The following is a 13,483-nucleotide window of genomic DNA, read 5'->3' as shown; positions in this document are numbered from 1 at the left end:
GATAATCAGTGATACAGCCTCGCTCCTTCCATGGTGCCCATATCAACCCTCAGTTTTCAAGACTTGCCATGGAGTTTACTGTACCATTAAACGTTAAGCTTTGGCGTTCTATTACTTCAAAAGTCCTAAAAACAATTCCGTTTCAAAAAAACTATCTTTGCTTAGATTATTTTTATAATTTATATAGTATTCGATATAATAAATATATCATATATGACGTATTTTATACGTCTGGTTATATCAGTGGAACAGCATACCTTGGGGTGTACTGGAGGGGGCGGGGCTGGTCTACTAGGGGGTGGTATTCTGATTGGCCCGGCAGGCTTTGTAGCTCCTCCTTCTGGCTGTCTTGGCTGATGGACGATCAAAGTTCTCGATCCCTCTTTCAGGTTGTAGTGCGACATTACGGGGCTCTTAGAACACTGCGCATACAAACAGTTATTCTATAGTGCGACTTTGTAACAATTACACACGTAACAGTGCGGCGTACTAACGACCTCCTTGCAATTCACGTTGTTACTTTAGTGCATTGTTACTAATTAATTCGGGTTCTGGCACTTTGAATACTGGGGCCTTTTTGGCAATAAAATGTTTGTTCCTCTCGTTGCACAGGGCATTCGTGATATTCTTAATTGTTAATCACCAAAAATGGCACCTGTGGGACCGGATACCTTGAATTTTCCCTTTTTTTTTTGGCGAGGGAGCTACACCTTCTCTCAGATGACTCCTTGGGAAGGACTAACAAAAGTTGCCCCCCATGTAGCCCTTTGGGGCTGTGGAGGGAAGAAAGGAGTCGTCTTTCCCTTCATGGAGTACAACCCCTGAAGACGAAGACTGGGGTATCTAGTGGCCCTTACTGGACACCAGCACCTTTTCTTTGTCTTCACAGCACTGACCTCAATATGTGCTTTGAACAAATAAGGAAAAATAAACTATTTTCTAGTTTCAATTTGGTTTGCTGCTGACACTTTCTACAACATTCTAGCATCATAATCATCGAGGAACCTTTGAAGTACAGCCGTGTCCTCAACCGCCCCACCACCGTCACCAACAGCACCGCAACCGCCTCGGAAACTTACACTCTGCTCTTGAGGTCTCTGTCTGTAAAAAGAGTCCAAGTTGGGTTTTTCTTGACTATCACTGTAAATGGAAACATTCAAATTATCTACAGCGGTTACCATGAATAACATTGTTATGGATGAGCAAGTGGTTGCTTTTTTTTACGGCAAAAATGGGAGACCTTCCGTGTTTCTCTAGAAAAGCTAAAACCCACCAATGCTTCCAGATAATAAGTTCCATCATAGAATTTTATGGCGGATAAGAACCATTCGGCCCATCTAAGTCTGCATTGAGAGGTCCACACATACCTTTTGGACAACGATCCTGTGGCAGGTGGCCAATCAGACTTGGTCGATCTATGTTTGGCCCTGTGTTTGTAGCGATATATGGACACGGAGAAGGCCATCCCGGCCAGTAATGCTACGGTCAGGAATGTCCATAGAGCCACAGCCACTGGTCCTGGCGAGAGACATTAAGACAATGTGTGTCAGTGTTGATTTTGTGGCATCCGATGACCATATCCACCCATGCAGCCGAAGCCCGGTGACCTTACTTTCTGCAGGGACAGGGCCGCTGTCCATGCTGCCGCCATTACCCGTTTGGTTACAGTACGGGGGTTGCCAGCCAGGGAAACAGTGACAGTTTTGGTTATTGTTGCAAACCTGGGAATCAAGTTACGAGAAGAGACATAAAAATGGTCATGTGATGTAAAAGCTTGCGGTGGATCATAGGAGTTGTAGTGGGACTTAAGAGCTGCTTGTTTCCTACCCCTTTTTATAGAAAACCTTACCCCGTTGCCGTGGCATTTTTTGGCACACTCATCGGCTTGCAGGAAAGACGTGTTTCTGCACTGCCCATCGAAGCAAATCTGTATGGAGGCACAAGCTATTATTACCACAAGGACCCCAAGAATAAAAAAAGGTCCGAATCAAGCCCATAATGACCCCTAATGTTCCAAAGGAACACAATAAGGAAGCACTTGAGATTACATTATGTTGTAATAGGTGCAGATCTTACTTGGTTCTCTCCACATTTAGTTCCAGTGAGCACAAGTCCTGGATCCATTGTGTCTTCTTCCTCAGAAGCCCTGTAAAAATGGGTCCCTCGGCACAGCACCTGCCGGCCGTCCATAGTGATCGTCGTGTCTATTGCCACAGCGTTGTTCTCAAGCGGCTTTGCGGCTGAAGTCTGACACTGGACCTTCCCACACCTGGCATCTCTGAAAATAAGGGAGCAGTCTAATGATGATGTCTGTCTAAACCCCATATATATATATATGAAACCGATTCATTTAATCCCAATAACCAAATGGTTTTTATCCCATACCTATAGAAACCATAGAAAGTCCCCTTTTTATACCTATTGTGAGACCTCAAACCTACTTGGTCTTTGGTCTTTGTCTTATATTCTTTCTACTTATCTTATTTATGCTTAAATTCAATCTATGAATGTCTTCCACCCTCTCATGGAAGAAGTAAGTATTTACATAACACCTACGTCTCTGATCTTCTAGTTTTGGACAATTATCTCTTTTTTTCTGGCCTTTCTCCTCCTTTGAAATACATCCTTCATAAATCCAGTTATGGAGAATGGGCGGTCCCTAAACCCATTGAAAACAATGCATTTTGAGCCCATACATGTACGGGCTTTGTCATTAAGGGGTTAAACAATAAATGAAGCTAACAATAATAACTAAGACATCCTAATAATGAGAAAAAAAAACACTAATTAGGGGCTTGGATGACTCACTTGGCTTCGCACTTCCGATATTCCCCGCTCAAGTCTCGTCCACAATTCCCATACTGGTCTCCGGCAGCATTGATCATTTGATAGCACGTATCCGGTGCAGAGCGTGCACCTAAAACGCACAAAAAGGATATTTTTAATATAGAGGAAACATAAATGACATTATGGAATAATGATAGGCAAAGAAAATGGCCAAAGGCGTATTGGTCCAAGAGAAGATGGAGTCTTTGGTTGAAACTGATACCGACTGATATTGGGCCAAAAATATACACTTAGAAGCTTTCAGGACCTCAAGTTATCTTCTTCGGAGGTCCCTGAGGCTTACGAGTATCTTCCTTTTTTTTTTTACGCTGGCCCAGTAAATGGTATCCCCCTTGACCCATCTTGTCATGATACACGTAGCCTGCTGTGATAGTAAAATCTACATTTTAGGTTGTCTCACCTTTTCCCCAGAGCTGACGGCACTGTTCTTGGTGGGTAAGGCACCTCCCGTTGTAGCAGAAAGCTTGTCCTCCGTGGCAGGACGTCCCATCCAGCTGGAAGGAATTTTGGGGACAGACCGCAGATCGTCCGGTGCAGAACTCAGGGAGGTCACAGGGTCGGGATGGCTTCCGGCATGGAAACCCTGGTGGCCTTAGCTGGGCAGGAGTGAAATACACCAGGGTTAGCATTCCTGTGCCAAGGGACAATTTATTTTCCTAAATACGGAGTGACTTTTTTCATGTAGCCATTGGCTTTCCTTGACAGGCCCTCGGGTGAACATAGAAACACACAGATGGTTACTGAAGGCCAATGGCAACTTTTAGTTGCCATAAAATGTGGCTAGTAGAAAGTTATTTGGTGTATTTAGATTACTGATGACGAGCTTAGGTAATAATTATTACTATTGTTCAATAATATGTATCCACTCCTCACTTTGCATTGATGGCAGCAGGTCCCATGCGCGCAATCAGCCCCGGGCGTCAGGGTGCAGGTTGTAGCGTTACAGCAGGGGTTATTGCATTGCTAAAAAAGGACAAAAGACAAATATGAGGTCAATAGGGAACGAAAAACATGAAACGTCACGTAGTCTGCTCCCATGCTTCCATATTCTGCTCCAAACACCCCTATACCATGCCTCACCTCAAGGTCCCCGCAGTCACACTGCTCCCCTTCTTCCAGGAATCCATTTCCGCACCTCACACCCCCATACAGAGTCTTGGTGTCGGGCGTGTTGCCGAGACACATGCCGCCGCCGGAGCGGAGAAACAGATTCAACTCCCGTCGGTTACACGCATTGAATGTCTTGGGGAACGGGTGTCTGGGTACAACGCGCAGAAAACTCTTAGTATAAGGAATTATAACCAATGTACTTAACCGACACACGATAACTTGTAAAGATACTTTCTGCTGTTCATATACACATCATCGGGGCTTTTAGGGCTGCAGAACCCTGCAATACCCTCATACCCAACAAACATTCTGAACTCCTAGAAAAGAGGAACATCAGGGGAGAAAAAGGGGGCATGGGGATTTGCATCCAGAAGACGCACACCAGGAAGAGGATGTAAGCCGTGCTGTACTGATAAGAAATCACTTAATTCGTAAAATTGTTTAGGGGATCTTAAACCAGAATTAAAGCTCGGCTGGATCACATTGTTTTGTTTTTTTTCTTTGTCGTGTCTCTTTTAATGAAATGGAAGATTGCTGTAGATCACCAGGGCTCACCCGGTAGCAGCGGCCATAATGCACCCCCCATCCTCTGGTCTAGCTGTACAGCAACCGGCAGCGTCGTGGCTCATCCCAAAGTTATGGCCGATTTCATGGGCCATTGTGGCTGCCACACCAATCGCATTATCAGAATGATCCTGGAATTGCAAATCCAAAATTAAAAACAGTCCAATCTGAGATTTTTGGCCTATTGGCTAAGAAAAGGTACCTATGGGCACCTGGAATACACCTTTTATTACCCATTTACCCAAAAATAAAACCCATCATCCTAGAATTCATCTCACCATGTTGACTCCACCAGACTGATATGAGGAACACATGGCCTGTAGAGGTGCCAGTCCGATGGTCGTCCCTTGAAAGGCGCGTCCCCTACGGGAGAGAAAGACGGCAACAGAGCCAAAGAGTCAAGGGGACAGCTTCTACAGCAACCTCAATAAAAAAAGAGAATTGTTCTCACGTTATTAGTTGAGCGTTGTCATGAGGGATTTGTTTCAGAAGTTTTCTTCTCCACGACAGGAAGGCACGTAGGGTGCTGTATGGATTCTCAGAAACGTTGCACTTGTCTCCATTAGACCAGATCTCCAGACCCACAAGTGCTATGCGAATGTTCAGTGACCTGTAGAACTACAGGGGGAAGAATGAGAGGACTCACAGAAAGATATTAAATTCCATGCCGAAACATGGGTCATGAGGACTGCCAGCCAAGTCAGGAGTTTATGGTCCTCCAACAACATTTAAAAGATAAAGCCAGTGTTGGTGGCTGCAATTCTATTCATCTGGTGGCATGTGGACCAAATGTTACCGTCACACCACTGACTCAACGCTCAGCCTCACCTTATCAATATAATTGGTGACCTCCAGCATTTTCCGTTGAGTCTGCTCCAGATCAGAATTATGTTTCTGAAACTAAGCGGAATGATACAGAATTTCCAAACATGGCACAAAACTCCCAATTACAACACGAAAATATTGTCCCAACATCGTAACATGATGTGGTAACATTTGTTTCTTCAAAGAGGTAACATTTCCATCAATTATAACTTCTCTTCTCCATATGAATTACTATGAATCCTTCATAACAATACAAGTTTCTGCCCCCGATACCACTAGTTGAAGTGCAAATGACAGGCGTTTGCCACAATAGGCTAAACATGTTTCCCAACAACCTTTTTGTTCGGTTTCTCGGACCATCATCATTGAATGGTGTGGGTTGGGACCCGCCAAGCCATCCATGCTCAATGGGCAAGGGCTTTTTGACAAGATGTCATATTGTGGTTCCCTCAGTCTTGGCCACCATACCGAGACATCTAGAAAGTATGGATCTCACTGGCTCCTTGTAATGGCCACCAATGCTTTGGTTATGTAATGGGAATGGTCTGAAAATATAAGAGATACCCAAAGATGGGTATTCAATAACAGATTGTATTTTTGCCCAAGCCACACATCTTCTTCGTCATCTTAGTATGTCTTTTGGGAAAGACTTTTAGTCTAGAGAGATAATTGAATCTGGAGTGCACTAACCCGGAATTAACATTAGACCGTTAGATTCCTTAATCCCAAAACGTTACCTCTGCATAGTCAGCGACTAGGTAAAGCTCCACGCATCTGTCCCCTTCTGGATCCTCTCTCTTCACCTGCGGAACGCACACAAGAGGACAATTCCTTAGTTGCCCCGTCTGAGGGTGTTACTCTCTTGCTATCATAATGATTGTATATGTAGTTCTGTTCAAGGTAAACCCAATACTGAAGTCTCCTCTTTAACAGAAACAGAGACCAAAGCTCACTTGATGTACATCCAAGTCTTGATTACATTTCACTGTGAGGGAGAACCAGCGTTGAGAGGGACACTGACCATAGATCCTTGATGAGGTGAAACTGTATCTGCAGATGGTTTCTTTGAAAAATGTTGTAATACAGATCACATTTTAATCAGAAACCGCCTACACTGGAGTGCGAAGGACAGATGTTAGCTCGGTTCCAAAATATACAACTTTGATGGCCATTTTATTGATGATTTCGAGACATCTGTACAGCGTCACCAGATGCTTCTGTCACCTGGAGGATGTGGTGTGGATGGAATTCTCAAACAAGAAGATTAAAAGGCAAGCTAAGGATAAAACAGGATAATCCCAAAAACTAATTTTAGGAAGTGTTTTTTCTTTTTATCCGATAGCAGAACTTCCAGTTCTGAAGCGTTACAGCTGATACTAAAAAAAAATCAGGGATTTTGGACTGAAAAAGCAGCTTCTTCTCTAGCGAATTGCACTAATTTCTTATTTTAACTGCATTTTCCAAATGTATACATATATTTATGAAAAGCACATATTAGACATATTAATAGCATGAAGGGATACCATTTTCTGTAATTTCTGGGAACTCATGTAATCAACTTAGTTCATGACAAAGCTCATACATGTACGGGCTCACAATGCATTGTCCTTAATTGGTTTAGGGCAACCCATTGTCTTTAGGGGGTTAAAAAATTGCTCAATTTAAAAAAATTAATAAAGACAGCCATGGTTAATTTCGTCACCAATCACATCTCAGCCTATCTGTGTTGATCCAGACCACAATTTCATATCAGATTCCTTCAACTCATTGAAGAGCATTAGCCAAAGTGGTGCATTCTCCATATCTTGTGCACTGACTCTTGGGTTGATGGAATAAACCAGATACCATGGGTTTGTGAATATGGAACGAATGAAGGGGGACTTGCCCTTTGATGATGTTCCCCGGCATGACTGGTAAGCGGAGAGAAGTTTACGACTCCAGGAGCTGGATGCCCACATCTCATTTCCCCGAGATCCAGAAGTTCAGCCTTGTAGATGATGTGGCTTCCATCCTCTCCTGGCAGCGGCTCCACAACGTAGCTTTGATTGGCACTTAATGTTATGAGTCCTCTGTGGACACAAAACAAGGAATAGATACCCCGTGCAAGAAATATACCAGCTCTCTCTCCACTGGGATGTCAGGGGCATTAGGTCTATTATGAGACTATGGGCACTTTAACATTGAGTAACAACCACCCATCGTGTCATCAGACACCAGATGACCTAGTCTTAGGTTTAATAGATACAAAGACAGTTATCGGTATCTAATTATATCGTTGTGGATAACATGACATCCAGTAGGGCAGTAAAGTACCTCCTCACCTTATACCTGAGCAGGTGCTTATCACAGCGCTGGAGTCTACCTCACCACGAACATCTCCGTGGTAGTAACAATGTTCCTAAAAATGGAAGAACATCTCGCTATAATTATTGGGGAAAACCATTAATTGAATTCAACCGATGGGTGTATTTAGCTATCATTTAACAAAACATTCCAATTCAAACAATCCAGGAGGAGCGTCGCAACCTCCAACTTTGGTCAACACAAGGGTCATGGGTTGTTACGTTCTTGCGAACAGAGCCCCATTTACCTAATGTATCCGTTCGTCTTAGTCTGTTAATTCTAGTTTGAGTATGGACTATAAGAAGCGCTGCGTAAATTGTTGGTGCTGTAAACATAAAAGATATAATAATAATAATATAAATAAATAATAATAATTTATAAACCCTTCATATCTGACCGTGCAATTTAAGCAACCATACCGTGTCTTTCTATGACGGTACCTTTAGAACTTTATTGCTTACAGAAAAGTTCTAGACTTGGAATCTCATGTGAGTAACACACAGATCATTAGTGAAACGTTCTTCTCTATCTCGTGTGATAGTGAAGGCATCTCCTTATGTTATTCCATTGATCCTATTCATCAGACGGTAAGATACTGTTGATCATCATCATCATCCTTCGATGCACAAGCTGCTCCGGATGACACAGCCCGGCATGGCTTATCTCCAGGCTGATGAATTGCAAGCTTTGATGGCCACTGCCCCCAAAATTCTGGTGTTCCCTGCGAGTCTAAAGAAAGGGGGTCTTCCCATCTCAAATCCAGAAAGAGAACATTGTGCGGATTCTCCTAGACATTCTTACTGATATACCCTCATATCCTCTTTCCCACTCCCCCCCCCCATCTTAATGCCTGGAGGGTAAAAAGGATGATCTCACTGGGTAAGATTTAACCCTTTCATCCCATGTGCACAGAAGAGAGATCACTTTAAAGTATGTTAGGGTGCTGAGTGACGCACAAAGAAAGGGTCTGTATGGATTTCGTTTGGCCAGAGGCTTGGGTGACATGAAATGTATTAATATCAGTGGCTGATCTCGACCGTTCTTACAAAATATGCCACGATATATATCGATATGCAGAAGAGAAATATAAACTTTATTAACCGGAGAAAAGTCCGGAGTAATAAGAAGTGATTTAAATATGATCGTCTTCCAATTATTGGCTAAGAATGATAATAAAAATAATAATAATAATAATATAATAATAATAATAATATGAAAATCTGCCTTATATGCTCCCACATTGTACTTTATATATATATATATATAACACCTCTCACTTTGGAATATTGTATATAAACCGGATACTCTATAATATCTCTAAGGTGTTTTCCTGGTTCTGCCTCTTGCTCAGAAAATGATCCCTGCCACTTTAAGGCCAGAGGTCGATAAACGACGCTGATCACAACAGATAAGACCCATTTGACCCGTATATCCCATGCATGTTTAAATTCCCGTTATCAGCCTCTTACCACCTCTGCTGGGAGGCAGTTTTACTTGCAAAAGTACATAAAGTAAAATATATGGGGCTTTTGACTTATGAGCAAGCGAGGAATAATGTCCTAAAGAATACTAGCTGACATTATAGACAATGGCTAGCTGGAGTTTTTCTTTCAAGATAATTAATGATCCATCAAATGCATTTTTAAATGCAAAGGAATAACCAACTCATAACAGCGTGTAATAACTTTATACATTATCCCGTCTATCCGTTCTATTTCGGGGTTTCTTGTTTCATAATCTTCCCTTAAACGAGAAACAAGTATGTTTGAGATCACAAACGGAGATTACAGATCCAAGCTGCAGGGATCTAACCGGGAGCCGGTGTGTTTATTGTGGGCAGAGAAATCAACATCATGACACAAAGCCGGGGGTATAAATAAACCAGAGATGATCCAGGACATCCGGCTTTTTAGCTACACTGCAGAAATGTTTAATGTTAAATGTTTAATGCGCGTCGGTTGAAGAACCGATGAGAGTTACTTAGAATTGCAAAGGAAATTTTAGCTCGGTCAAGCTAGACAGATTTGGAGGACGTCTGCCGCTGGTTCCATCACGATTTGGAATAAGTGGACCTATATTTTTTTACATTTCCAGTTCCGGTTGCGCTAAACCTATGGGCTATAATGGAAATTTGCTAGAGTTAGAAGAGTAACTTCCAACTTGGGGCAAAAAAAACTCGACTCTGGAACTCAGTTGGGTTCCTCCAAGGTTCCTCCAACTTGGACAGCTTCCATGAGTCCTCCCCTAACCACACAAAAAGGTCCAAGTCATCCTTTTAAATGTAACAGTCAATACCAAGGAATAGAATTGTTCATTCTGGTTGTATATTTAGAACAACCTTGGCCCTTGTAGAATGGACCTCATGGACCTTGCGTGTAGGAGTAGGATCAGAGCAGTCCAGCACTTCTGCACTCAACAAGACGTTGTCAGAAGCCACGGAACCTTCTAAAAACACAATTATACCTTTACGTGGGGTTTTAGGTGGATCAGGTGTGATGTCACACGTTCACCGTGTATCCTTGACACAGCATTGTTAAATAAACTGTATCTAACACCAGTCGGTGACCACCATTGTTTCTACATACCGTCATGTTTGGAGTCCTAATAATCGGAGCATCAGTAAGGCCATAATGGGTTTCGCTGTAGTTTGGATTAATGAGTTGCCTATAAGGAGGACAAGAGAAACAATTAATTCATTTTCAGAACACACCGTGTGACGAACTATGATCAAGTTCTTCTGAAGATAAGAGCACAATATCGCTCACCACACAATCCCACCACAAAAAAAGCTGATCTGATTGTGTAGAACCAGGCTGGGGGGGGGGGGCATTTGCATAGGACCTGTCACCTATAGATTATACAATGCCTTCTGATCTATAGGTAGCTTCTCCCATACGTCGTAGGCATCAAATCAATTATGGATTCCCTGCAAAGTCTAGAAAGAACAACCTTAGGTTTATTGTTGCCCCCCCACAGGGGTGGCGAATAGGAGGGGTTTACCAAGACGTTCTGTATGACTTTGTGATGTCTCTGAATGTAAGGGATTTGGAAAACCGTTGTATTTTTGACTTATAAACCCATTTTCTAAATGTTTCGATACAAGTACTTTGACTTTTAGGGCTGTAGAACGCTTTGATAGAACCCTCACTAAGAAAAAGGATCTATAGGTCATGGAAGTTGGACATCAGGGGAGGAAAAAGAGGCACCTGGCTTCTGAATGGCGACTGTCCATGCTATAGAGCTTAGATGCTGAATACCAGCTAGATATAGCATGAAATTGTACATGGTCGGGACTGGGGGAGGTTACCATTCACCTTAATCAAGCCCCGTGATGTCCTCAGAAATGTCATTCTTTATGTCCCCTCCCTGTCTCATTCAGCCCTTCGCCAGCATGTCACCCTCTTTACGCTGTCGGAAGTGCATGCGCTGCCGCCGAGGAAGCCTCGGATTACTAATGTCTTTAAAGAGCCTGTTCTGAGAAACCATAGTCCGTCTCTGTTTCGGAGCAGGGGGGGTCGGACTCGGCGGAAAGGTTTCATTAAGCTAAAAGCATTAAGCTTTAAGAGAAAGGGGGGGGGGGGTCTGGCTAAGAGCCCCTAATGCACAGACTGCAGAATCTATCACACAATTAGATCATTATGAGAAAGGTCACGGCAAACAGACCCTGTGATGTCACAGCGATGAGCTCATCTCTCGTGGCAGACAAGGGCACAGAAAAGCCACATCAGGTCAAACTGGAGGAAGCGTGGAATGACCAACGCTAATTATTGGAATTCCTATAGGCTGCAGGTAACGGATCGCCGGGGGCCGTGATGCTGGCCAGGGTTTAACCCCTCGACTGCCGGGTGGATACAGCAGAGCAATGCAATTCTAGGACAGCCAACGCCGGGAGGGTTTTATGGCGTATGATGTAATGGGACGGAAATAACACACCGTGCAATACATTTACCCGATGGGACTGGAAGCGGCTTAAAGTGAACCTGAAATCACTTAAATCAATTTATGGAAAAAAAAATAACAGACAAGTAAAACTGAAAACAGGAAAGGAATATCCGGGAAAGGAAAAAGCAATCAGACAGACAGACAGAGAGTGAGTGAATGAGAGACAGAGAGTGAGTGAATGAGAGAGAGAAGAGAGAGAGAGAAGAGAGAGGGGTGAACAACTAGATACAATCTTTGGGGGAAGCTAACTATGGAAAAATCACATAGTGCTGGGGACATTTATTATTATTATTATTATTGTTACTATTATTATTATTGTTACTATTATTATTATTATTGTTATTATTATTATTATTATTATTGTTATTATTATTATTGTTATTGTTATTATTATTATTGTTATTATTATTATTATTATAATTGTTATTATTATTATTGTTATTATTATTATTATTATTATTATTATTGTTATTATTATTATTATTGTTATTATTATTATTGTTATTATTATTATTATATTCATATATCCCACAGATGATTTTATTTACAGAGAAAAGGGAATTAGAGGCTGTTATTTCAAATATAATAATAATAATATGTATTTATACGGCACCATGATATCCCACAGATTCTAATTGCACCCTGTTCAGTAATTACAGCCCCTCTTTGGACCCCAAATTCCTCTACCCCTCTGATTTCCCTTTTTTTTCAGGGTGTATCGCAGTAGGATTGATACGAGGACGGGAAGGTTTGTCCAATTTATTTCCCTTGCAGTTCCACACATAGCCACAAGGCTGTCTAAAGTAACAATGAAAAGGTGAAATTCACATTATGACTGGATCCTTTCTGTGCTTCCTTCATTGGTTTTGAATGCATTGCCGTTCCATGTTATACATATATATATATATATATATATATATATATATATATATATATATATATATATATATATATATACATAATTTAATTTAGTTTTATAATTAAGTTAAATAATGAAACAAACTACATGTGTCTCAGTGATGCTCTTAGATGTCGGCTTCGTTCCATTTCGGCTACTTATTCGAGCGTCACTCATACTCACTGGTTTCTCCGTAAAGACAGGATGAAATCTCTCCGTTCTACGGTTACTAACAACTCCACACGTGCCGGGTGCTAGAAAGTGAAGGAGAGAAAAATACTTCTTATTTTTCATACAGAAAAAGGGAATTAGGTATTATTTCCAATACTTTAAGCAGGCAGTAAAGAGGAGTAACAGTAAAACAAATCTTTACAGGAAGTGTAGTGGATACCGGGGATAGACTTCCAGTAGAAATGGTACAAAAGGGAGTGAATGAATTCAAGAAAGTTTGGGGTGTGCATCAAGCCATCCTAAATCATTAAAAAGTAAAAATGATTCATAAAGGGAAAAATGGTTGTTTTCTGCTGTATGTAATTATAAATACAATATTTTCCAAAAAGTAAAAACCATTTTGATTTAGTGAAAAAGTTTCCTTAAAAATGAACAATAACTCAAATCTCCCTTCTATATTCCAGTTTTTTTTATTTCCTAAATTTTTGCATTTTAAATACTAAAAGGACCATTTTTAAAGATAAGCCACAATCATAAAAAATAACATTTTTTATTTGTATGATACATTTCAGAATTTTTTATGTGCTACCCCCACGGAAAAACAATGTCAGGCTGCTATGTATTTGTAAGAGTTCTCCCTTACTAGACATACACCCTGACACCTCATCATACTGCCTGTGGTAAACGGAATGGCTCAGTCTTAATCACCCAGTTGGACACCCTAATGAACGAAAGTCTATGGAATAAGGGACTTGATTAGCATTGTCATAAAGCATCAGCTCA

General features: G+C 41.5%; 1 protein-coding gene across 1 annotated transcript in view; it reads right to left on the bottom strand.

The window, feature by feature from the left end:
* Window positions 1–291: 291 nt before the first annotated feature.
* Window positions 292–13,483, bottom strand: part of LOC149287247 (disintegrin and metalloproteinase domain-containing protein 19-like) — a 16,194-nt gene continuing 3,002 nt past the window's right edge. Inside the window, exons 3-20 of the mRNA XM_089492988.1 lie at window positions 12,713–12,783; window positions 10,275–10,353; window positions 7,668–7,744; window positions 7,232–7,415; window positions 6,084–6,149; window positions 5,350–5,421; window positions 4,973–5,139; window positions 4,800–4,884; window positions 4,513–4,652; window positions 3,928–4,105; window positions 3,721–3,810; window positions 3,248–3,443; window positions 2,809–2,917; window positions 2,077–2,278; window positions 1,850–1,927; window positions 1,613–1,721; window positions 1,368–1,518; window positions 292–382 (exon numbers count right to left, since the gene is read on the bottom strand). Coding sequence (XP_089349114.1) covers window positions 292–382; window positions 1,368–1,518; window positions 1,613–1,721; window positions 1,850–1,927; window positions 2,077–2,278; window positions 2,809–2,917; window positions 3,248–3,443; window positions 3,721–3,810; window positions 3,928–4,105; window positions 4,513–4,652; window positions 4,800–4,884; window positions 4,973–5,139; window positions 5,350–5,421; window positions 6,084–6,149; window positions 7,232–7,415; window positions 7,668–7,744; window positions 10,275–10,353; window positions 12,713–12,783 — 2,145 coding nt within the window. The remainder of the gene's footprint in view (window positions 383–1,367; window positions 1,519–1,612; window positions 1,722–1,849; window positions 1,928–2,076; window positions 2,279–2,808; window positions 2,918–3,247; window positions 3,444–3,720; window positions 3,811–3,927; window positions 4,106–4,512; window positions 4,653–4,799; window positions 4,885–4,972; window positions 5,140–5,349; window positions 5,422–6,083; window positions 6,150–7,231; window positions 7,416–7,667; window positions 7,745–10,274; window positions 10,354–12,712; window positions 12,784–13,483) is intronic.

Source organism: Sceloporus occidentalis, unplaced genomic scaffold (genome assembly GCF_023333645.1).
Source record: "Sceloporus occidentalis isolate IW3139 unplaced genomic scaffold, rSceOcc1.0.p SCAF_62, whole genome shotgun sequence".
Lineage (NCBI taxonomy): Eukaryota > Metazoa > Chordata > Lepidosauria > Squamata > Phrynosomatidae > Sceloporus > Sceloporus occidentalis.
The sequence above is the reverse complement of the archived record's forward strand: the minus strand, read 5'-3'. Positions and strand labels throughout refer to the sequence as shown.